This window comes from Helicoverpa armigera, chromosome 15 (genome assembly GCF_030705265.1).
Source record: "Helicoverpa armigera isolate CAAS_96S chromosome 15, ASM3070526v1, whole genome shotgun sequence".
NCBI lineage: Eukaryota > Metazoa > Arthropoda > Insecta > Lepidoptera > Noctuidae > Helicoverpa > Helicoverpa armigera.
Genome location: NC_087134.1, coordinates 8,946,942 through 8,972,676, shown reverse-complemented (window position 1 = coordinate 8,972,676; position 25,735 = coordinate 8,946,942). Strand labels below are relative to the sequence as shown.

Here is a 25,735-nt window from a genome sequence, read left to right as displayed (position 1 = left end):
ATATTGTAATAATTAAGTACCTAGTTACTCATTAGTAACTTTCATTGAGTAGTAATGGTTCTTACCGGTGGTTTGATCTAATCACTATAATTCGTTACGAATTCACGCCAATACTGCTCAATGAAATTACATGAGAAAGAACATACCTATGTAGTCTACATTTTATCCGTAGTTCCCTTGAGCAGTAGGTAGAACCCCTGGGGAACTTATAAAAGATAGTCTAGAACCTGAAAAAAGACATAGTCTACTTTTATCAGGGTGCGGGAAGTACCTTCTAAGTTTATTTTTAGGAGGCGAAAACCACAGGAAAGCGTTAGTAGGTACTGTAGAGATGTAGTACTTAGTTAGATACTCTTTGGTGTTTTATATTTGAAACCTGGCCGAACAATAATGTAAATAAGTATATTCGATTTGAAATAGAAAAGGTTTTGATATTGAAGTGTGTCACTTCACCCCCGAGTCATAAAAATAAACCAAAGTTAAAGTTCCTTTTAATGTTTTAATTAAATATCCTGAAGATCCTTGGTCCCTAGCGCGCCACGCGCTACAGTACCTAATGAATGTATAAGTAAAATATTGAGAATCTCTGCTTCCTAAGATAAACACAACGATGTATGCGTCCGATAGGTACTAGGATAAGGATCTCCCAGTGGACGTCGACCGGTAGCGTCTTCCTTGCAGCAGAACTGTTCTCTCTCAAGTACATTCTGTTGTTAATGCATTTGTTTTTGAATCACGTTGCATTACTAGTTATGGAGTAAGACAAAACTTAGGTAATTCAACGGCATCAAAAGTAAAATGTAAAGCCTTAAATAAAAGCAATTTACATGTGAAGATTCTGATAAAACTATCTTTGATACAGGTACCATAGGAAGACGTTACAGAGACAGCTAATATCACATTACACATCTGGTTGTTTAGTAGACCAAACTTAGATTTATTCAATGATATCACAACTAAAATGTTGAGATCCCCAGCCCCTTAAGATAAACACAAAGATGTATGCGTCCGATAGCTGTTACGATAAGGATCTTCCATTGCACCGGTAGCGTCTTCCTTGCTGCACAACTGTTCTCTCTCGAGTACATTGTGTTGTTAATGCATTTGTTTTTGTTCTCTGAGAGTTTCCTGTCACCTGTTTCTGTATGGTAATTTGAATTAATTTTTTTGAAGAATTAATTGTATTGTTGACTTGTTTCCGCCCGTGATTTAAGTGACGTAGGATATCCTTTAGCCTTTTAATACAGAGACCTTTTGAAATCAAGATGGATGGATTTGCTTTTGAGATAAACTCATTCATACCAAAAAAACTTCAGCTTTTTATTGGTATTTTTGAATCCCTAGTATCAAGTGAGTCTTTAAAATATTCACCAGCTGTTACTTAAGTAACTACGCAACACTATTCATTGATCACAGTTTAAACATTACAACGAACTCTACAGTTATAACCTTCTAACCCAAATAGGAGAAAGGGCAATATTTGCTCTTTAGCAACTGATCAAATCTTTATAACCATTTTTAATTGGTATTAATTGCATTTCTCCGACTATTTTGTTTGTTTAATAGCTGTGTGTTTCGTAATTATTATTTTGATTAGCATAATTAATTAGTAGCCATTTTAAGGTTAATTTGCATACGTTTAAGATAGTAGTTTCCTGTGGTTTCGTGTGAATTTTGACGGAAGTAGTTTAAGCAGACTGTTAAAAATTCCTACTTATCTTTATTTTTCTGTCCATTACCTGTAGACATTTTTATTTATTAATCTACATACATAAGCTATTTTTCGATTTTATAAGCAGGCCTATTTAGACAAAGAACGTATGAAATTCTGATATAATATATGCCCCGACAGAAAACAGAATCTTAGAATGTGAAATATGTATTAAGTTCCACACAAAAGTCAAAACGTCTGACAACAAGGCATCGTGTTACCCAGGTTAAGGATGTCAGATAAGCAGTCGCTCCATGTAATACACTGGTTCCTCAGAGTCAGCTGCAGCAGGTTAGACTGAAATACCCTACCAGTACCATAGCCGGGAAAAGGCTAGGAAGATGATGATGAATTATCTAATCGAAAGCTACAACCTTTTTCCGTTTACAAGCTTACTGGTACATGATAGAATACCTATCTTAGTCAAGTGTTAGGAAGAGAACGTTAAATATTACATAATAATCTAAGTAAAGATAAGAAGAAGAAAGCTAATAATTACTTAACCATAAACTATACCTTTAATAGGTTTCCCTAGTTTTATTAAGTGCTTAGAAAAGACTTTTATAGGCGCTTAATATTACCGTCTAACTTATGGTAAGCAGTCGGGGAACCACAGAAAATTGAATGTGTTCGTTTGATCCGCGTTTATAAGAAACTGCTGAACCGATTATGATCAAATATTTTTTTGGTCTCGATATGGTCTCTAAGACTAAAAAGCGAGCATAATGTATGTAATTCAGTAAATAACTTATTTTCAGCACTAGATTCTACAACTGAACTCTCACTATAAACTTTGTTGACCCTCCAGCCTTTAGTTTAACAAAACGAGCCAATAAAATCGAATTGTGATCGATTTTATATCTCGATGCGATCGCCGATTGATATCAATTAACAACCTCGTTACCATGGCAACAATGTCTGCGAACAACAACAGAGACTATCCTTCCCATCTGCATTTGATTTTCAACCTTAAAACTAAGGTATCAAAATTCATAATTGCTTGACCACAAGACAATGCACGCGAGAAATATTTCACTGACATTCACACATTTTTGAGTTCTATTGCTAATGGAATAAAGATGAATTTGCCTTGTTAACACTCATCTAATAATAAACTTGAGGACAGTGCGTGTTATGTAACCATGAGGATCACTTAACAGTATCTGATGTTGCATTTTATAGTCCAAATAGGGTCCAATGACAACCCTACAAGCCTTTTTGAACGTAAAAATTGTTTCTGGGACACCCTCAAAAAAGTATGGCGTGAGGATACCATTTATTACTCACAATTATTCACACCATTACTCACAACCTCGTAACCTAAGAAATAAAAATTCACTTGCTCTACCGACATCAAATCTATCTATATTTCATTCTGGGCCCTATGTAATGTGTATTAAGATTTATAACAAAATACCAAAACAATTAAAAGAAACCTCCAGTTTCAATATATTTAAGAATAAATTTAAATAAATTGAGTGAAAAAAATCTTTAAAAACAAGCTTTTATTTAAATGCGCTAAAAAGAAAAAAATAAACTTTTACTGTAACTTATAACGACATTTCATATTTAACATATTTGACACAATTTATATGTTTTAAAAGCTTGTCGCGAGATTTAAGTACTCGTATTTACTTTCTTAGTAAAATCGCGACAAGCTTTTAAAACATATAAATTGTGTCAAATATGTTAAATATGAAATGTCGTTATAAGTTACAGTAAAAGTTTATTTTTTTCTTTTTAGCGCATTTAAATAAAAGCTTGTTTTTAAAGATTTTTTTCACTCAATTTATTTTATACTTTTTAGTTTTCACCTGGTAAGTTCCTAAGTCTAAATTCTGTAGCGGCGGTCATCTTAGATTTTGATTTAGTAAAGTGTACTTTATTCTACTTGTTAAGCCCTGTCATTGGATACCCATATGGATGGGATTGAAAAAAATAGGTTATTCAGCATTTTGTAGCGGCGGCCATCTTGGATTTTTATTTCGTAAAGTGCAATGTGTTCTACTTGTCAATCCCTTTCATTTGATACCCATATTGTATAGGTACCTTAAAAATAACTAGTCCGCCATCTTGTATAGTTAGCCATGTTGGATTTAGGATGACGTCACATAGCTTAACATGCATTGTCATCCAAACTAAACATGTATGCAAAATTACAGCTCAATCGGTTGAGGGCAAGTGCCTTAAAATTGAGTTGTAAGATTTCACCCGAACACACATAGTTACATACATACATACATACATACATACATACATTGCAAGTTAAATAAAAGCTTGTAATAAAAGCTTGTAATAAAAAATACTTAATCCGAAAATGTTATTACAGTTTAAAAGAGTTTTTCGAGGACAGAACTAAACAGTAAGATAGTGTGCAATATAAAAATAAATAAATATAATATGTTAGAGCAAATAGAGGTAGTATAAATATAATGATAGTATAATAATAAAGGTATATATGAATATAATAATATATATAAGTAAATATATAAGTTGTGCCTAAATATATAAGATTAACTAGGTAAATAGTTTGTAAGTAATTGTATATTAAAATTGCTGCGCCCTAACAGGGTATCATGTATGTACCTCTACATTTTATAACACCTTGTAACACTCATGATTGCAATAAATATTTGAAGTTTGAAGTTTGAAGTTACCACATTGTCATAAAAAAAAACAAGTGCATATGATTGTAATCTTGAATGTTCAATCTAACTGTATTTTGTTTGAGTGAATTTATTTAGTTTATTTTCGGGTGGTTTGGTCAATAATAATATAACTTTAGTTTTTTTTCTTATCTAAAACACTAAAGTTGTCATTTTTATTGTTGAAGGGTGTTTTATCTTCTTAAATTAATTTTGTGCACTTTAAGCAGCCTGATTGTACTTAATTATTGCATTGTAGTAACAAACATCCACAGTTACACATTTTCACGTTTTAAATGGTATCTAATATATCAGCTAAAATATCAGAACAGCTTAAGTTTTATCAAAATCCATCTAATAATAGTTTTTGCGTGACAGAGGAATAAATATCCATAAACACAAACTTTCGCCATTATAGGTAATACTACTAGGAAGCAGAATGATCTAAATTCTCTTGCATTTTCATAAATTTCTAATTAAACGTTTATATTTTTGAAGGAGCATGAATCAAATCTCATAGCTCTATGTATTAAGTATATACATAATTAATTAAAATTAGCACACCTGCTATTTAGCGAATCTAAAAGCAGTCCCTTCCTAATTACAACTAGGTACGTATTATAATTAGTACCTACAGTGAATCACCGTCCCATTGCAGCGATATAATATGCGGTATAATGTAGGTCGGGAATGTTTCTCCTATTCATTTTGTTTGGGCGTAATTAACTGTCCCTTATGACCCGTGTCCAAGTTACAAGACACTAGCGACGAAGGAAATTATGACCCTTATTACCCGGGCCCAGTGTAGCTTTCTAAAATGGATTTGTTGTTGTTTGAAATCGGTTCAGTAGTTTCGAAGGTTTTATGGTAACAAACAAACTTACAGTATCAAAATTGTGTAGGTATGTAAGCGTGGGGGAAGATTTTAAGGGGATGTTTTATTAATTATTCTCATTTATTTTGTACCTATGTATATTTAATTTATTGTATATGCGCGGAAAATTACGATAGATAGTAGACGTCTTATGTGTTTAACTTGGACCACAGCAAAACAATAAAACATACCAAATACTTGTAACCAACACATATTCCGTGATTTAACATCGAGTTAAAATCTTGTAAGTTAACAAAATATACAATATTGTGAAACATTATTATTTAAATTGATATCTGCAATATATTACAACTATTTTAATAGAACTACGAAATGTAATATTTTTACATTTTTATTAAACTTGATAAAGCTATGCAGTCTAGCAATCTGATTTAATGTTATTATGGAATATTTACAAAAGCCCTGTTTAGCATACTTCGTACGCAATTGATACATTTCCATAAATATAAATTTTATTTCTCGTAGATATACATTGGTATTCAAAATTATTTTAAATCGTGGGAACTGGCAAGAAAGGCCTCCATATCAAGAAATGAATTTATTATAACATTTATTTTATCTCGTTTTTTATGCTTTATTCTTATACTTTAAAATTATAAGATTATCTATAATATTTATCTACGTGTTTCATCCAAAGATATAAACCCTTTTTTTCTAAACTCACTTTAAAAAATACCAATTCCTTAATTCCTCAGAACATTTTAGCCTCACAATACAGGACGTATATTTTGCACTAAACCTATTACATTTATTAAATTTAAAAACACAAAACTACCAATTATAACTCATCATCTAAATACCTTATTTCCTTTCAAGCACATTTGTGTAAAATTGCTCATCACTACAAGCAATTTAGGGCACATAAAGCTATTGCCTAAGCAATACTTATACTTCGCAACACTATTATCAAGCCACTACGATTACTCTGGAATGAAGATTGCAGTATTGCGTTTAACCGACTGTACAGAGTGTGTAATGCATTTGAAATGGCCGTGCGAAAGTGTCAATGATATTCATAATAGAGTATTAATGGTTCTGGATTTATTATGGCTAGGAGTTGTAATAGGTACCTTTATGGTTTCCTGGTTTTAAAGCTTGTCAAGGTATACAAAAAAAACTGGCAAGTAGATTCTAATGGTGATTTTCCTAGTATTACCTATGTAATGTGCAAAACTTCGTCCCACTGCAAGGCACAGGTCTCTTCTCATACAGAGAAGGCATGTGCGTTAATCACCATGCTTGCAAGACGGATTAGCGATTTCAGACTTTGAAAGCCAGGTTTCCAGTCAATCAGAAATCTACTTAATTAAAGACAGACCCACATTTACCTAGTCGCGTAGAAATTACTGAATAAGTATAAAAAAAGCTTATTTCATGTATGAAATCCCAAACACACCTTCCATTTTGAGAACGGGAATTTTAAGCAAACCTCTAAAACTTGAACCTACTTTACGGCTTTTAAAAGCAAATAAAAAAAATATCAATTCTCACATTCGAATTTAGAATTCGAGTGGTAATTTTTTTGAGTGCAACACTGATCAGATTACCCAATAAATGCGTTCTGTTTGGATATAAAATTATCCATAGTTATCTAAAGCGACTTTTGTCAGCGAAGTAAATATTCGACACTTAGATGTAGGTATGTTAATGTTTTGTCGTTGCGCAATAGTTAATAATATGCTAATAAGTTATTGGTATTGAGAAACTCGTGTGTCGTACTGGTGATGGCAAAAGTGTTAAGGGAATTACTGGGTGTCACCGTACGTGACGGATCTTAACTTTTCGTCTTTGTTCTTCGTTCGAATTGGTTACTTACATTTTTCGTCATAAATTAAATCTCAAGTTAATCTTTTTCTTGACTAAATCTGAGTGACAATTAAACAATATGACAAGAAAAGCTTTACAAAAATATTAGCTATCTATGGTTCTTTTACATGATCTTAAAAAAGTCAGAAAATCTTTATATTTTTTTTAATTAGGTAGCATACCATTGCAGATTCATAAAGACATTTTCAATTTACTAGAGATCAAAAACCAACAACAAAAACTTTTTTTTAAATTTCAACAAACGCATAAGTAATTCCCTTACCACTTTCGTTCAGAAATGTACACGAGTCTCAATCGCTCTCGTAAATGGAGGAAGAGGTTTCATTGCAGTAACAGATACTGGCTACACCACTATTGATATAACACTTACAGATTACATGCTTTATGCTCTTTACTAGCTTTTAATATTTACAGCTTTGCGAGATTCTTCTACGCGTGAGAGAGAGCTACAGGTTTTCTTTATTATTTAGGTACCTATGTGGGAAAGGAAGCGTTGGATCACCTAAAAAGCTTGTTGTGGGAAATCATGAAATTGCCATTACCGCTGTTGGTGCAGTGGGAGGGAGTGTCGTATTCTTACTGACTAAAATCTACATCCACATGTTTTCCTTCTGGAGCCCTTTCAGCACTAGGAACGCAGTAACTCTTTCGAACAATCCCGCAGCCCCGGTAGACTTTGTCCCTAAGAATAAGCAGACAAACTAACATGCATTCTATTTAAAAAATGCAATACTTACGTCTTATTCATGTATACCTACTTTTTGTTCTTAAATGTTAGCGCTTCGCATTCCTACATTCTTACCCAAATGTAAGCGTCGCTTTGTGTCAGTAACCGACGCACACGCAGCTTTGTACGTTAACATCCATATTCGAATATAAACAATAGCATTTAATAAATACTGCAGTTTACGAGGGTCTACAGGAATCTTCCCATATCTTAAACCATTTTGTAACAACAATCATTGTTAGAAGTTAAGCTTAATATTTCAAGGGGTGAATGCCCTTTCCTTAAACCTGGCTACTGTCTTTTGTTGAATAGAATCTGTGACCATAACTTGATGGGACGGCTGACACGACTGGACAGAGATCGGACGCAAACCGACATTTACGTGCTCTCCGATTATACTATAACCAAATTCCAGGCTCCGGACTGCTTTGTGAAAGTCAGAAAGACCCGACCCGAATATTGGATCTCATGGATCTGATATCCCTTGCACATCAGTCGCGCTATGCGACTACTAGACGCTTTAGACAATTCGCATCTTCTTCCATTACTTCCTAGCTGCAAAACAACTCTTTCCAAAGCTACTTATTACTCATTAAATTGTTAAACACCTCCCAAATACTTCAGGGCATTTAACTTACGTACTTAAACACAACAATACCGTCTGGTATAAACTACGGAAGACATAAAGTTCGGCGGCGCGGCGCCACGAAAGTGCGGCCTGTGTCAGTCACCGGGGCAGCTTACAGTCCACTGGGAACTTAGACTATTTAAATAATTGGACAAGCCAACACGAAGATCTTCTACAATCTGTTAAACCCACTCAAAATCGAACCTTTTACTTAGGTACCTTTAAACTTGAAAAGCTGTGGAGAATTCTATTGAACAAATACAGATTGTACCTAATAGTTTGACCTGCTGTACGAGAACGCCGCTCATAGTCGTTCCTAACTGTGATGAGTGCTTCTTTATGCTAATGTTTGTCAATTTTGTCGTGTCACAGATCACTAAAAAGTTACTTGACGATGTGCTCGAAAATGAATGAGTAAGCTATCACATTGGTTGCACTACTGCCCCCCGAGGCTAAATTGGCAGGCTTTTTCGAACAAAGATTTGTGATAATTCCGTTTTCAGTTGGTTCAATGCTCTAAGAGTTAGTACGTTTTGTCTGTATGTAAACAGACAGACATACGGTTTCACCGCTAACGCTAATCTACTGTGTTTGTATTGTTCCGTTTTTTTAACTCCGAGTCTCCGACGTACGCGTGTTGCGATGCATGTCAAAAATTGGTGTTTTCCTAATGTTGTTGATTGGTTAAAAATATATTTACGAATGTAGGTATAGGTCAGAGTCACCAGTCATAACGAAGTCAATAAGAAGTTAAACTTTAAATCATTTGCAATCATTGTTGATATTACTTTACAAGTTACCCAGAAATATTCAGAAGTTTCTTAAGTTTAACTTAAAAGTCCATCAGTTGCTGCAATTAATGCTTAGGGGGACAGATAAAGAATTAAGTTTAGCAGTCTTTAAAATGCTCAATCCTTCTCCGTGTGAGAGGAGGAATGTGCCCAGCAGTGGGACGATATAAAGGCTGTAACAGTCTTTAACATTGACTGAAGTTTCAGTACCTATCCGGTTTTCAGACCAATAATACAGTTGTAAATTCAGCAGCTGAGCAGGTATGCATAACTTCACATAATAGGTAATGTTACTGGTAAATAAAGCCTAAGTAGACACCCACGGGCGTCTGCGCGTGCCTTCATCTTTAAGCTCATTGAATTGCCGTTAGTTCTTAGAACAATACAATACTAATAAGTATTTACTAAAGGCGCCTGCGCCTTCTATTATGACCGACTATGATTATGTTTTCAGACGAGAAGGTGGCGCCTTTTTGCTTTGTAATTTATCTATCATAAAGTTTTCTAACTTTACTCCTTAGTACTTATCTCTTTAGTATAGGCAAGGCCCCGTTACAAACAACAATACTTACCTAAGCAAATATATTTGTGTAACCTTTTAAGTAGCTGAAATAATGATTTGATAAATCTTATAAGCTTATCTACTTACGTATCTGCATAAACTAGGTGTTAAAAATAACTTAGCTATATATTTTAATACCTTACTGTATCAATTTTAAAAGCATCTTGTGCAGATTATACCTAATCATTTATTCACTGACTAGCTTTTGCCCGCGACTTCGTACGCGTGGAATAGTGACTTCCGGTAGATGTTTGGTTTGACCAATAGATGGCGCTATATGTCCGGAATAAATTTTATTTTTATATATTTTTTTGATATAAAAACTATCCTATGTCCTTTCTCAAGCTCCAAACTATGTCTGTACCAAATTTCACACAAATCAGTTTAGTAGTTTAGGCGTGAAGAAAAGACAGACAGACAGACAGACAGAGTTACGTTCACATTTATAATATTAGTTAGGATTCATACATTTCTGTCAGATTTTTTCAAACATTTCGCAGACATTTTCCTAAAAGTCCAACTTCATAAAACAACCGCAACATACACGCACATAATCACATGCGCAAACAAACATACGGAAGTACAAACACACTATGTTTTTAAAACATATAGCTATGATTTTAACTGAAACCGGTTAATCTTTGTTAAGAACAATTAAACTATAAACAAACGTAAATAACTTTCGTTTCTAATTGAATAATGTTTGTTATGTCGAAGTTCTGCGGTCAATGTTAAATGTTATAACAATAATTGGTAGCTTTTACAAATTGACGTCTAAACATTGTGGTAATATCCTTGTTTGAATTCCGGTGTTTATATTTTAAGCGAAAGCTAGTAATGTAAATAATGCAATACTACTTCAGTAACATTACCTACCTGCTGAAAAAAACTAGAAGTTGGGAAAAAGAAAATGGAAAAAATCTTAATTTCTGAATTCCAGCCAGCACCGGAAAAAAAAACTTCAGATACTTGTCTATGCTCATCGAATATCGATTTTATTTTAATAAATTGTTTGTTATTTTTAAATGAAAACTGCCATATTTTGCCATGTATAAAACTTATCCGAAATTAAAACTTAGTTTACTTAAAAAACAAACAACGTAAGTGGTTAATGGTTAAGTAGGTTTTATTATGAGTTGATTGCAAGATGATTGCAAGACGGCATTTTCTCTTATCTGGCAGAAAAAAACATAAAAATTCTTCATCTGAATTCAATTAGGTACCAGTATTTTATGACAGCAATATTGAAATCTAATCAGAGCTTCTGTCTCTGCGAAGGCGTCAAACTCAAAACCAGTAGCATCAGGTGTCTTGCAATGATATCGTTTAGAACATGTCCGCCCACAGTTGAAGCGAATAAATTCAACACTTTACTGCACGCCACATTAATTGGCTACCATACCACTTAATTCTAAAACTTTTTTCAATAAAATGCAGCCATATTGGCCCGTTTCGATAATCGTTTTCGAAACTGAGATGAACTTAATCTCATTGCGAAAGAATTATAAAAACCTTATCATTCTGTAAACGAACCTTCATTAATACTAATCCAGAGTGGACGTATTATCTACGCTAGTTATAAATTAAGTGTATGAGGTTAGCCAACATCCCGCCTTGGACTTACAAGACTTGCCGTGGCCACACACGGTGAAGAAATAAAAAAAAGTTTATTGACGCATCGTGTGTTGTCTATTGCCATGAGTAGTAATACTCTTTTGTCCTGGGATAAAAATTAAACTTTAATGTATTCATTTCAATCATGTTGAGGATTTTTTGTAAAGATAACTTTTAAGAGTTGTAAAGGCTATTAAGATAAGACGGGGACAAATTGAGGGCAATCTACATTTAGATGTTTTTAGCTGAAAATAATGACGATTTGAATTTTGTGAAGGATGCAACAGAGACAAAGCAATATTTTTGTACAATAAAGGCTGTTTGATAATTTGAATAATTAGATATTTCGGTTTGACAGGATAAAAATAGATAATATGAAGCTTGGTTATTGCACTTACGAAACAGATTGCTTTTAGGATTTTGCAGGCGCTTTGAGTACCTACTCCCGTGCGTTCATTAGATATAAATCAGACTAGCTTGTTAGGGTCATAATTTAATTAACAAGTCGGCACCAATAAAATTTTCTAGAATGATGAAACTATCATTAGACAAAGTAGGTATGAAAAATTTGGTAACCAATGCATCAAATCAAGTCATCATGAATTCAAATAATGAAAAACGTTATAGCTAAAATTATTTGGTTTTCAAATTAACATAAATTCTAAATAAAGCTTAAAAACAAACAATATTATCACTGTGAAGCTCAAATTGTGATATGTGAGACAGGTAACAAGCATTCGATGCCATTTTGTAAGCCAACTCACAGTTTGATTAAACTTTATTGACAAAAAATAACGGTTACAGCCATTTTCAAAGCGTTAAACAATGAATAATATGACAGTCCATTGCCATAAATACTTAGATGGGTTTGGTGAAAGGTATACGGATCTTCTATAAAGAAAAAAAGGTAAATCTAAGCTAATTCTGCCTTTATTTTTGTTTTGTTGAGATAAAGCAAAGATAACGTCACAGGTAGGTATGCTGGCGCCAAAATGCAATATACAAAATAGTCGACAATTTGACAGGTACTTACTTGCATGCTAATATCGAACTTAACAAGTAATTTACTTGGGAACGGCCGCGTAGCTACTGTGTTTTATAAAAGTTTTGATTCGTCATCGTTTTGTACGCAGGTTTTGATAATAATCTGAAAAAAATAATCTCATTCAGCCTTCATAACAATACCGTTTCCTGGATCGTAGCGTTCTTTATTAACGCTCCCTCAACATAATGGAGCATTGTCGCTGGATCGTGGGCGATGCGCCTGACATCAGATTTTCTCCGTAACCGACGCAATAATAAAGATATCTTAACATCTTACTTTAGTTGTTCGTGGCTTGTGAAATATAAATGTCAAAGTATACTTGAGGCGTAGGCGTTGCTTGTGTTGTGAAAGACGGGTTCAGTGTTCTGGATAAACGCTAAATTAAAAACCCTCAATTCCTTTCATTACCTAGATATGAAATCCTGATTAAATCATAATGAAATCCTACTTTTACACTTAGGTAGGTACTATTCTCGCTTAGAGGTATTTAGGTAAGTCCAAAATTTTTTTAGGAGCAAGTTTTTGTAGCAATAGGTATATGGCAAAAAACAATAGCAAAAAGTACCCTTAGGAAACAATGTCCTAAACAGTCCAAAACTAGTAGAATCATCCTACCACCAAGGAAATAAGGGTAGCGGTAGCCGCTGTCTTTGTCGTGCAAAAATAAGCCCTTTTGTAGGCTCATTAAATGGCCGGCAAATATAGGTTTCTTCATCTACACTCCTTTTTTTACTCAAGCTCATTTTTTTTAATTTACAACGAAATTGAATTAAATTTTAAAAAAATATTAAAAAACTAGTGTTTTAACACATCCTTTAAAACGACCTTCGTAAACAAGCATACACTTCGTTCAGAAACTTAAAATAGAAATGAAGGTTAAGCCTTCCAGTTTATTATTATTTTTTACTTTCACTCAATACACTTACACAAATTAAATAAAAAGTAGGAAAAGGCCACTTAAATGAAAATTCTGAAACAACAATATAACATTTCCGAACTGTTATTATGTATGTCAAGGCGGTGTCGGTGACGGTGAATGTCAGATTTTTAATTTCGTTCTCTCGCGTTCGCACCGAGTGACGAATGACGATTCCCCGGACTGTTTATAATTTATTTCCTGCCGATTAACAGTAAAAAAATCGGCATAATACTGTCTTTATTTTATCAAAAACATCAACTTTGAGGTCACAATCAGTAGTCAGATAAGACAGACTCATTTTCCTGTGCCAAATAGGAAGAAAGTATAGTGTTTTCTAAGCGCGCTTCTAATAAAATTACGCTCAATATACTTAATCAATCACTGAAAAATGAGAACTGATTAATGCGATTTTTCCGCACGTGAAAACCGACGTAACAAGTGGTAACAAGACTGTGTTCAAATTGATTGAAGACGTCGTGTTTATAAATTGAAGAAAATGGATAAAATTAAGTTATTGTGGTCAAAAACCAACCGGTGGCATAGAGGTTTGTACCTTTATTTATAATTATTAACTTATTTGTAACTGCTGTAGCCGTTTTCCCGTGGTTTCACCCGCATCCCGTCGGAATTACTGCCCGTACCGGGATAAAATATAGCCTAAGTTACTCAGGAAGAGTGTAATTTTCCAACAATGAAAGACTTTTTCAAATCGGTTCAGTCGTTTTGGAGCTTTTAGGGTACAAGCAAAAAAATATATATTATTAATGATCTATACAGTTACCGGCACGGATGTCGGGCTCTCGGCGGAAGAGTGGGGATCGCTTTGCGCACCCGTACGCATAAGGCAATAAGGCAGTAAATCGCTTCAGGCGCGACATCCGTGCCGGTAACTGTACCTACTTATAATGATCTATTCTGAGACAATAACTAGGTAGGTAATGCTTTCTCAGACCATGTTTTTTTAAAGGGATTTCTTTCTCTGATTGTCAGTTATATTTATTTTCTTAGAAATAATATAGCTTATCAAAAGCGGTGGTCACCTGCTTAAGCAATTTATCTTTCTTACAACCACCACAGTGCATAATGTATCAAATAATGTTAATAACAGTAGAACGTTTATCCAAAAGCCGATTAACTTTATTGCTAATCGTCCAAATCAAGCATAATATAAAAACAAAAACAATTTTGCAACCCTTTGCTACACTCTGACTGCAATTTTCATCCATAGATAGATAGAGATATACTTTATTAGATACACCAATTTTACATTTTTGATCTTAAACTAGTTCACACTGATGACAAAGTGGGCATACTTTGTACTTTTATTAAGGCCTGACTAAATATAATACTATGACCTAAATAAATCAAAGGTAGCAACAACCATAATCATCATGAAGCAAGTTACGTTTTACCACTTCATGTTTTTCATTTGTCTATGGAAAAACCAGTTATAAATACTTGAACTTTGAACACCACTTAAAATTAACATAGACAAATCTTACAAACCTATTTGACTGGAACAAGTATATTTTATTCATAGTATTCTAATAAATATTTATTAAAATGATCAAACATTAGTCATTAAGTATTGTCACCATGCAAATAAAAATATGAGCTGTTGACTGTAGTTTCAACTGCATCTTGTATTACTGCATTCAAGTAAATTGAGTATTATAAAGTAAAGCACTGGTACTCAGCTACATCCGGTTAGACTGGAAGCCGAACCCAACATAGTTGGGAAAAGGGCTCGGAGGATGATGAGTTAATTGAGTATTATTTCATGGTAACATATTAAGTAAAGTCAAAAATTTACAAAAGAATTACAACAGGAAAAATAGAATTTGTGTCTCTCTAATTACCCTTCTTTTCAAATACAATTTTAAAATTTCTGTAACAACACTTTTGGATCTCATTTTTATGATGCAATATACCTACAAATACTCAATATGAAAAGTATTTTTAACAGTAGGTTATAGGTATTATTTAAATATCTTACCTCAATAATTGCTTACTCATCATGACTATGAATGATGTCAATGTATTAAGATGAATCACTAGCACAGCAAATCATGTTTTTGATGCATGGTTTTCGTTTGATAATTTTGTTTTATACTTATTATTTTTTGAAAATTCAACGCCTAAGTAATTTTCACGGTAATAAAGTTTATTGATGAATTTGCTGACATAACTATGTATTTCTTACTAATTACCGTTCCCCAAGTTGTATGGCACACTTAAATAAAATACATCATATTTCAAAGTTCATTTTCTTTAATAAATAAGTCTAGAAATAATAATATGAAATTAAATAATAATTTTATTTCCTTTGTTTTATTTTTAAGCCTCTATTATATTGTTTGAATTTATACAAGATCTAACAAACTGGGAGCTAGGTAGATACATATCATCTTAATACATATTTCATAAGTAATGAACAGATGTCACAGGCCATCGCATCAGTAATGCCTTTGAAATAGATGAATGACATGTGTACGTCTCATAATATGTTACATCTTGCTATGACGTAAATCATTAGTTAATAGGTTGCAAGGACATCTAGATTACAAATACATATGTATAATTATGTACATAGGTGCTTTCAATAAGTAGAATACATTATCTGCAGCACACAATGATATATTTATAAATATGTATTACCATTTTGGCATACTAACATGATAAATAAAAACAATAGGAAAGAAATAATTTGCAAATGTATTGCTTATTTTTAAAGAAATCTTTTCAACATACCAGCAAAAGGAAAATAGAAATGAGAGATATCTAGACAGTGTTTAATTATTATTCAGTTACGTTAACTTAATTGGTACTTAATACAAATAGAATTCTATGTACATAGATCTATTTTGTATCTTTAAAATATCAATAAAACTGAAAACTTTTGTTCTATTAATTTGCGCTTGTAACAGGTTTAGTTACGATAAAGGAAAAAAACATTTTAAAATAGGGGTTTATTGCTTATTTAAATTAGCGTTGTCACAATACAGTCAACAGTAAGATTATTCTTCTTATCAGATGTTGTCTCAATAACACCTGTTAAAACTAGCAAACAGATAGATATTATTAACATGATAAGGAATTACATCATTCTAATGGGATCGAAGTCCAATAGCTAATGGGGCCGAATTCCAATATCTAATGTAATCTCAAAAAACAAAGTTCAGTTAAATCATTAACTGAACTATCATTTTTTTGGTTGATAAAAAGATAAACTTATCGATATATTTTTCTCTATGGCTCTTGCTCAGAATTCTATCTTTCTTGCTGTTATCCACATAGTAGTCTGTTTCTCCACTAAGCTCGATCTTCGAAATTGATACTTCACTTATCCCAAACCTATTTTATCCACCTATCGCCATCCTAAACAGAAATCTTCTAGCCGAATCTAATCTTGTAACCTTGACTTTGCCAAATAATAGGTAGGTAGGTAGTTCCCCAAATAAAAAACCCAGGTCTTTGACCTCTGATCTTGACTATGTACGGTTAAAATGACGCGTTCCGATGGAGGTTTGCGAAGCGTAGCCAAATAACAATGGTGTACATATATATATATCATACAAGTGCAGTTCTGAAATGTTTAATAGTAGATTATTTGATTTGCTATGTTATAACTCATGATAACAGGAAGGATATGGGCTGCCTGACTGAATTGTGGGCCCGAAATGCTTTGGATAGTGGAGAAACGCCTCTCTCATTCAACGCCTTGGTTTCCATCATAAACTAAAAAAAATCTGAGAGCAGCAAACCCCCCTTACAAAGTCTTCTGTATGTGGAAAAGAAAGAATCCACAAGCGTTCGTCCAGATGCAGATGGCTAGTCTCTTTTCAGTTTAGGTTATTGACCTCTCTGATCTGAAAATCACCTTCATGGCTGGCTGGCTTACATGCCTTCACACACATTGGCACAGTTTCATTTAGGTAACCCTTTTTGTTTCTTACCCAAAAGGCGCGTATAGAAATCCTGTTCCTGCTTAATTATTACGAGGAATTGAATGAATCTACATATTATATTCGCTATTTCTGTACTTTCTAGGTATGTTTGTAATAATTTTGCAAATCATAATAAAATATCTTCATTTCATATGAGTCTGATCGTCCATTACCTATTGTTGTATGACGATAAAATACCTAACAACTACACATTTATGGAGCACGCTGTCACGATTTTGTATTGTTTATAGTAAATATGTTAATTAATAGGAACCGTGTTTACATAAAAAACTTGAATATACTCTTCCTGTTCACACAAATTCAAAGGTCGATACTGTCTTTAACTGCAAAAATTCTGATAAAGAATAAAGCACTCCATAGAAAGAAGAAAGGAGAGAAAAAACGTTATCAAAACGTTTAATTAGTAGTTGGTAATTATTTCCCAAACGGTCATGTAAAATATTCACTGTAATCTCTAAAACTTTTGACAGCTATCCATACCTTCTCTTTCTACGGTCTTCTAGCAAAAATTAAAACACCTCCAATTCTTTCCAGGTTTCTTCGTCTTCCTGCTAGTAGAATTGCGAGTGTTCCCGGAACGTCAGCTGGGATTCCAGTGCAATGACCCCGCGCTGTCACATCCTTTCACGGGAGATACCATCAGTTGGAAGCTGCTGTTGGCTACCACTGTTATACTGCCTTTAGTTGTTGTAAGTACCTTTGCGATTTTGCAATTTTTTGATGTGGTATTATTAAGAACTAGACGAGTTACTCCTTATTTCGGAAGGTACGTTAAGTTGGTAGGTCCCGACCGTCTTTTAAACATCTATGGCAGTCGTTACGGGGATTCAAAAGCCAGAAAATCTGACAACCAGTCTTACCAAGGGGTATCGGATTGCCTGGGAAACTGGGTTGAGGAGGTTAAATAGGCAGTAGCGCTATATAAAACACTGGTTCTCAGCTGCATCAGCTGCAACCCAGTTTGAGCCCGAACTCGGTTGCTTCGTTGAATTGTGAGAAAAAGTGTGCTCTGAACGTGGTTGAAAATCTTGGCAAAATCTTAGGTCTCTCAGCATGCAGAAAACGCGTGAGGTAGAGAAATAAATCTATAGAAAAGTGCCTAACGGCTGGTTCGTCAGATTGCCTGAACTATTGGCTACTTTACTGTACTGCGGTTTGCGGTTTTCCCGTACGTTGCAATCTTTTCCGGGGTCTGGATATATGTAAACGCAATCATCATGCAGAATTTCTAGTACAGTTTTTGCTTATTTCTTTGTATGTATTTAAAGAGATAAGTCAAACCACTAAACCGGTTTTGTGAGGCTTAGCATTATCTAGCATTACGTACTTTCTTTGTTTTTAATAATAAATAAATCAAATAAATAAGCAAGTTTGAATGCTAATCAAGATAAAGTATTGTATTGAAAGAAATTGCATGATGAAATATAGTTTTTATCACATTGAGTTCTCTCAGAGCGTGATTAAGACCTTTTTGCTGTGATATAAGATAACATTATCGCGTTAGTCATATACATATGTATAGATTAAACTGACAGATTATAATACAACCAGACGGTTGTATTCTAATGTGTACCTACTTTATAACTTTTTACCTATTTGTAATTTAGAATGTATTCTTAACTAAACAAAAAGTTGTAAATTTTTGTGTCGTGTTTTCGTGTCATTATGTTAAACTGTCTCGTTTGCTGGTATAAAGCATTCACAAAGCATCCCGGAGTCTGGAAGTTGGTGTTTGATACACCCGTGCATAGATGATCACATTAAGTCGGTCCTACGCCTGATCTCTCACCTATGCTATGAGAATGGGGGAATAGGGAGTACACCCGTGTCTGCATTTTCATGCTTGTACACTATAATATTTATGATCTAGAACAGCCACCGTAACCACCCGGTCTGGAAGCCATTATTATTATATATGATTCTTTATTTTTGCAGATGCTTCTAGTAGAAAGGAAATACCACAATGACAAGTCAGGGAAGTCAAAGCAAGCTATGTTCTGGTTCAAGGAGTACTTATTTGGACTGCTCGTCAATCTTGGGACCGTGCAGACTTTGAAGCTCCTCGTGGGGTCCCCTAGACCCCACTTCTTTGATACTTGCAGCCCTAAGGAAGCTCTCACTTGTCAAGGGTGAGTTTTGTTATTTTTAGGTCTGTTTTTCTGCTTCTGGGTAGTAATATTTTTTTATTTAATATTTTTATTTAAATTTCATTACAGCATGAATTACATAGAGTCTTAAAAATAAGCTTATGTCCGAGTCTTACGTGCCTGAACTAGGATATCCTGTGTTTCAGGCGAGAAGAGCTAAAATAATTTAAAATTAACAAATAATCAAAAGGATTCTATAGTACATTAAAATGAGTTATTCCCAATTTGTCATTAGTACCGATTGGTCACCAACTATTTTTTCCATACACCAAATCCCAATTGGTCATTCGAGCAAAATAAATAATTAAATATTTAAATTTTGAGTTCCGATTCGTCACCCGCATAAAATTTCACGTATCAGAGTAACGTCAGAAATAAAAGTGTTAGAAGAAATTTTAAATGAAAAACTTCGATGTAGGTAAAGGTATCGCTCTCATATAAATATAATAAAATTTACATTAAAACACAGGTGAAAACAACATGGGCATGTTATAAACCCGAAAATGTGACTCGATACTTTTTGTGCCGGTAACAAAAGTACCAGGGGCCCATAACTAGCAAAGAGATTGTATACATAAAAATGATGAATGATGATATAAATTGGTATGTTTATCTACAATTAGGAAAAAAACGTAAAATCCTGACACTCTTGACTGCTATACTCCTGTAAGTTATGCGGTCCTAGTACACGGTGGGCAGTTCCATGGACACTCGTTGATTGGTATATTACTCATCTGATTTATGCGATCCTGGTATTTTGGTTTTGGCCGTGCGGTGTGTGACGCCGTTAAAATCGCGATTTTATTGATAGCGTCTTGCCATATTCGGAAAAAACATAACCAAAATAAAAAAAAAAAAAACATATTACAATATTGTAAAGCTTATCTTGTTCACAGTACTTTTTACAAAATAAACTACAGATGACCAATTGGGACTAAGCAAAATAAAATATTTTATTGAATGACCAACTGGGACACGTTTTTTATGGATGCCAAATCACTAAAATGACGAATCGGGCATAACTCATTAAAATGTGTAAACTATCTGTTTCGTGGACAAGTTGTATTAGGGGTTATATATGAAATTGCCGTTTTATTCTAGTAGGTTTTTGAATTGCCATAGAGTCTTCATGGTTTGAGGTTTTCGAATGGAACTTTTTTCACGTGGTTTCTGTGATGTTCTTCTTTTAAAAAATGTGAAACATTTGATTATCGATGTTCAATTGTTTTTGTTATTCAACTTAAACAAGAAAGATGGATACTGCGAAAATTTGAGTAATTTTTGAATATGAGTTCCGACGCGGGATTGAACGGCAGAAACAGCCCGCAATATCAATGCTGCATTTGAAGAGGTGTCTGCTAAAGAACGCGCCGTGCGATTTTGGATTAAACGCTTTCGTGGTGGAAACTTCGACTTGAAGAACGAGCCATGAGAAAGACCGCCTGACAGGTGATTAACGAGAAATTAAGAGAGACGGTGAACGCCGATCCTAGTCAAACTACCCAGATACCCAGCCGAACACCGAATAATGTTGAAAAAATTAGCAGTAAAACAGCCACGACTCATGAATCGACCTTCACCGCTATTGCTCCATGACAACGCGAGGCCTCATACAGCAAAATAAACCGTTTTAACTCTTCAGGAACTGCAGTTGGAAACTATTCGTCTTCCTCCATATTCGCCAGACCTTGCTCTAACGGACGACCATTTTTTTTGTGATTTGGACAATTATCTACGTCACAAGAAGTTTCTTCCCAGGAGGCAGAACAAAATTCTTTCACACTGTTTGTGCAGTCTAGATCCTCAGAGTTCTATCGTAAAGGCATAAATGACCTTCTTATTAGATGACCGCAATGTATAGATAATAATGGCAACTATTTTGATTAAATAAGTTTGTTAAAAATTTAAAAAAAATACAATTTAGGTTTTCAGTACAAATCGGCAATTTCATACTTTAACCCCTATTATTTACTGCTACAGTATTACCATATCTTAACATCTAGTTTCTTAATTACCAAGTCAATTAAAATAAATAATAATTATCAAAAATTTTATAAAAATTAAATATTAATAAAATCAATTTTATAAACCACATAAAAATATATAATATTAGTCAAAACTGGTATAAAAACAAAATAAACAAAATCACTTTAGCACAGTCAATAAATTCTCTGTATCATCGTAGGACATTTTTTGAAGAGTTTCTTTCAGTACTTTTTTACAGTTTACTTGATTCAAGTCATAAATGTTTGCTTTCGCGTTCAATCTATTGTAAAGTAGAGGACCAAGAAACAGGTAAAATTTTGATGTGAAAGCATGTTTGGTGTGATTTTGAGGGCAGACTATATCTTTACGTCTTTTGTTAGTAACTTCCGTGCTATATGTTAGCTCTGAGTGCTGTTTTAATACAATACCCATTATAAATAACTGACGGACGGTTAGTACTTCACACTTTTTGTATAGCAGGTTAGTGGGAAAAAGGAAGGGCCGGAAAGTAGACACCTTGAGAATTGCTCTCTGGGCTCTCTCAATAATTAACAACAATGTTTTACTCGCTCCACCCCATGTGGTAATACAGTATGTTAATATCGATTGACATAGAGCAAAGTAGACTTGTCTAATTATTTTTGGGTCTGCAATGTAACGTAATTTTTTGAAAACAAATATCAATTTACGAATCCTATTAGTAGTAACTGTGTGCCAATGATTTTTTTCGGGATATACGCTGGTATCGGTTCGGATTGCGCCCTCAAAAAATGCTATGGGCATATCTGTCCGATATGACTGAAAATACATAGGGAGTAATTAAGGATATTACATAGGGAGTAATTAGGGGGAGTACGTAAATGGGGACAGGTCATAGGGGAAACGTAATGAAATATGTACATAGGGATATGACATAGAGTATTAATAAGGGGAAAGATCCAACAAATAATCATTTCATCACCAAAATCTCCAGTACAATTTTTTGCAACCTAAAACCTTTACATTACACTTACAGGACAGAATACGTACCAAAATACACATGTACGAAGGCGCACTGGATCAGCCAATCAGACAAGAGTTTTCCGTCCGGACACACGTCGCTAGCCGTTCATACGGCGATATTTCTCGCTGTAAGTATAATCTAAACTGATATAATAAAGACGATTTTTTACTCTAAAATACCAATAATACTTTACCGATTTGTTGTTTTCTGAGTTTTGTGGAAATAACTATAAGTAAACACAAAAGATGTACATATAATCATCGGCACGAATCTTGAGCGCTGACCTTCACTTGCGCAGACGTGATTTATTAGCAAAGAACTAATCCCGAGTGACAGCTATGACGCGATGCACTGCGGGCCAATCACCGCTTTAGCCCGCCCCCGCGCCTCACTTCATACCACAAAAGGGACCCAATAAATTACTTATGCGCAGGTGAAGGTCAGCGCTCAAGATTCGTGCCGATGATTATACCTACAGTTCGCGACAATAACGTAACTTTGTATTCTGAAGTTAGATATTAGACTCTTACATTTGATCGCACAGATTTTGTCGAGAAGCTTTGCTTGTTCAGTACTAATGACTTCAAAATTGTCAAAAATGTACTGACAAAACACATTCAATATTGAAGAATTACTATTCTCTTCCAGTACTACCTATACCGACGTACAATAACTCGCAGCAACAAGATACTACTGCTACAAGTGGTGCTGCTGTTATCTGCAGCCGTGTGTAGCGTGTCTCGCATGTGGGACCACAGGCATCACTGGTGGGACGTGCTCGCTGGCGCCACTATAGCCATACCCGTGCTGCTCTACACTGTAAGTAGAAAAACTGTCCAACTTTCATTCGTTCTCTGTCTGTATACTCTCTTATGTATTTCCCCTGTAAACTTCCTTATATTATATCCCCCCTATAAACTTCTTAATTTACTCCCCCTATAAATCCTTGTTTACTACGCCTATTAACCATTATTTACTGAAATGAAATCGTTTATTTTGCAAGTTGGACATTACATCACTTTTACACGTCATTTTAAGAACGCTGGGGTCGGCATTTCCTAACTGACCCTGAGAAGAAACGCCGAAACAAACTCAAGGGTCATAATCTCTTTTAACTTACTCCCCTTATAGACCCCATATTTACTCCCCCTATCCCCCTATAAACTCCATTATGTACTCCCTCTATAAACTCCCTTATGTACTCCCCTTATAATCTTTACTACCTATGATAAAGATATTATATCAGATCACTTAACATAGTCAAACAATTTAATCGTTTTACTTACCGTATAATGGATCCCTAAACCTAATTTTCATCTTTTTTCACAGATTTATTCCTTGTGTGATAACTTCAACTGCAAGATGGCGGCCGTCGACTGCCCATCCAAAGAGGAATCTGATGTTGTCGATACGCCGCTTGTAAGCCCCAAAGAGACGTAGTCAATTATTTATTACAAGTAAAACTATATTAAGTAATAACGCTAGTTTAGAAAAAAACAAGCACCCTAATTCGCAAAAATTGTTAAGTTTTTGTATTTTTTTCTAAGCATATGAGTATGATTTGCTGCATTATAAAAAACTTTCCAGATAGTTGTGACTACGCAATGTATATCATTGAATTCTCAAAATGAAAGTTTTTTTTAATTTGATTAGGGTGCTTGGTTTTTTAAACTAATACATCTGAAACATTACCAGTACATATTGAAAGGGTATGCCTAAACTTTCAGTGATCTTCATACTTAAAGATACCAGTTTTGACAGTCTGTGTATTTTTGTGATAAAATATCATAGTTACATGAAATAGTTTTTATTTGTGGGACGTTAACAAAATTAGGGATATGGCTATGTCGCAAAAATATTTTTTTATCAGAATGGGTCTTTGAAACTTGGTCTGGCAAAAAAATTGTGAGTTTTCCACTACAGACTTTCAGTTATCAAGGGAATTTGGAATATCAATGAGTCGTTTTAAACCGAAAACGTTGATTTTTGACAGTGTGTAATGCTGGTCATTGCCTCCATTAGTCCAATTTAATTTATATTTTTAGACCAATTTATTTATTTTTATTTCTAAGCTTAAACGGTATTATTTTGTGATTTCAAAACCTGGTTTTTAGAGATTAGTGTATTAAATACATTAAATGTATGGGGACGTATATGTATAGTGAGTTTTTAGAGTGCAATTTGTGTTACGTGGTTAAAGCAAGTAGTTACGTAAATGCTTCATTGTGCACATTACACATTATTATATGTATCATTATATAGTTCATCATTATGTATTAAGTAGTAACTTAAAATTATATTCATTACTGGATTGTGTGACTCTGAGTCACGCTCACGACAAAATGGTTATCTGAATAATACCAGACGATTATGTATATTCAAAAACTACAAATAATCTTAGACTACAGTAGTATATGTAGGTATGTTAGATTAATGAATATTTTCTCACGGTTAACCATTTAACATTTCATTATAAAAAATGTGATAAATAAAATAAAAGATTGACCCGTTTGACTGCTAACAGTAGTTTTCACGATAGAAGTTAGCCTGTATCGAATAACGACAAAAAAATATAATAATGCTGCTTCGAAAGGTAAATTACATAATAATGAATAATATTTAATAGTGTGACATGATCATGCAAGCGCCTTTACTATATTATAAGTGAAAATGCAATAACTTGTACCAATTGTGAACTACACCAAATAGTACATTGTATATTGACTAAGAGAAACTAATGTTTATTTTGTATGAGATGTATTTTTATTTATTTTTTATCATGCATGTATTAAAAGTGGTTTATTTTTAAGTCTGTTTTTTACTTTGCAATATTAACCTTTAAAAACAATAAAGTTATACTTTTCATACTTACCTTGTCGTGCAATCAAAACACTATTTAAACACTGGTTAACCGAATAATGTCTTAGAAAACACAATAAATTATGCTGAACAAACACGAAATGAAAATCAGTATTTAATTACGTAAACGGTAGATAATTACAGATACACAAAGCTCGGTGACTCCACAAAATATAATTATGTCACACAACTAGCAATTATGATAATTATGAACGATTTTCTACCAAAACCAAGCAAGTTTTCCATTAAAAGTTCATTTAAAATTAATGCTAAGTATGCACGGAACTTAGGACAGCCTTTGACAATGTTGACATCATTAATTTTCCCACAAAACTGATATGACATATTTTACGACCGGTCTAGTATCATTATTTGGCTGAAAATTGACATAAATTGACCATACTCAGC

General features: G+C 33.8%; 1 protein-coding gene across 1 annotated transcript; it reads left to right on the top strand.

Moving 5' to 3' along the window:
• Nucleotides 1–13,476: 13,476 nt before the first annotated feature.
• Nucleotides 13,477–25,277, top strand: LOC110382844 (phospholipid phosphatase 3). Its single transcript, XM_049844984.2, has 6 exons — nucleotides 13,477–13,909; nucleotides 17,867–18,021; nucleotides 19,268–19,461; nucleotides 22,481–22,595; nucleotides 23,117–23,287; nucleotides 23,798–25,277. The coding sequence occupies exons 1-6, from the start codon at nucleotides 13,861–13,863 to the stop codon at nucleotides 23,906–23,908; spliced, it is 795 nt and encodes a 264-aa protein (XP_049700941.2). The 5' UTR covers nucleotides 13,477–13,860; the 3' UTR covers nucleotides 23,909–25,277.
• The last annotated feature ends 458 nt before the right edge of the window (nucleotides 25,278–25,735 follow it).

What these genes read in the sequence shown, in the direction of transcription:
- LOC110382844 (XM_049844984.2), top strand. Translation starts at nt 13,861, where the DNA reads ATGGATAAAATTAAGTTATTGTGGTCAAAAACCAACCGGTGGCATAGA. An exon ending in AACCAACCGGTGGCATAGAG is followed by an intron (nt 13,910 to 17,866) that starts GTTTGTACCTTT and finishes AATTCTTTCCAG; the next exon opens with GTTTCTTCGTCTTCCTGCTA. An exon ending in TTATACTGCCTTTAGTTGTT is followed by an intron (nt 18,022 to 19,267) that starts GTAAGTACCTTT and finishes TTATTTTTGCAG; the next exon opens with ATGCTTCTAGTAGAAAGGAA.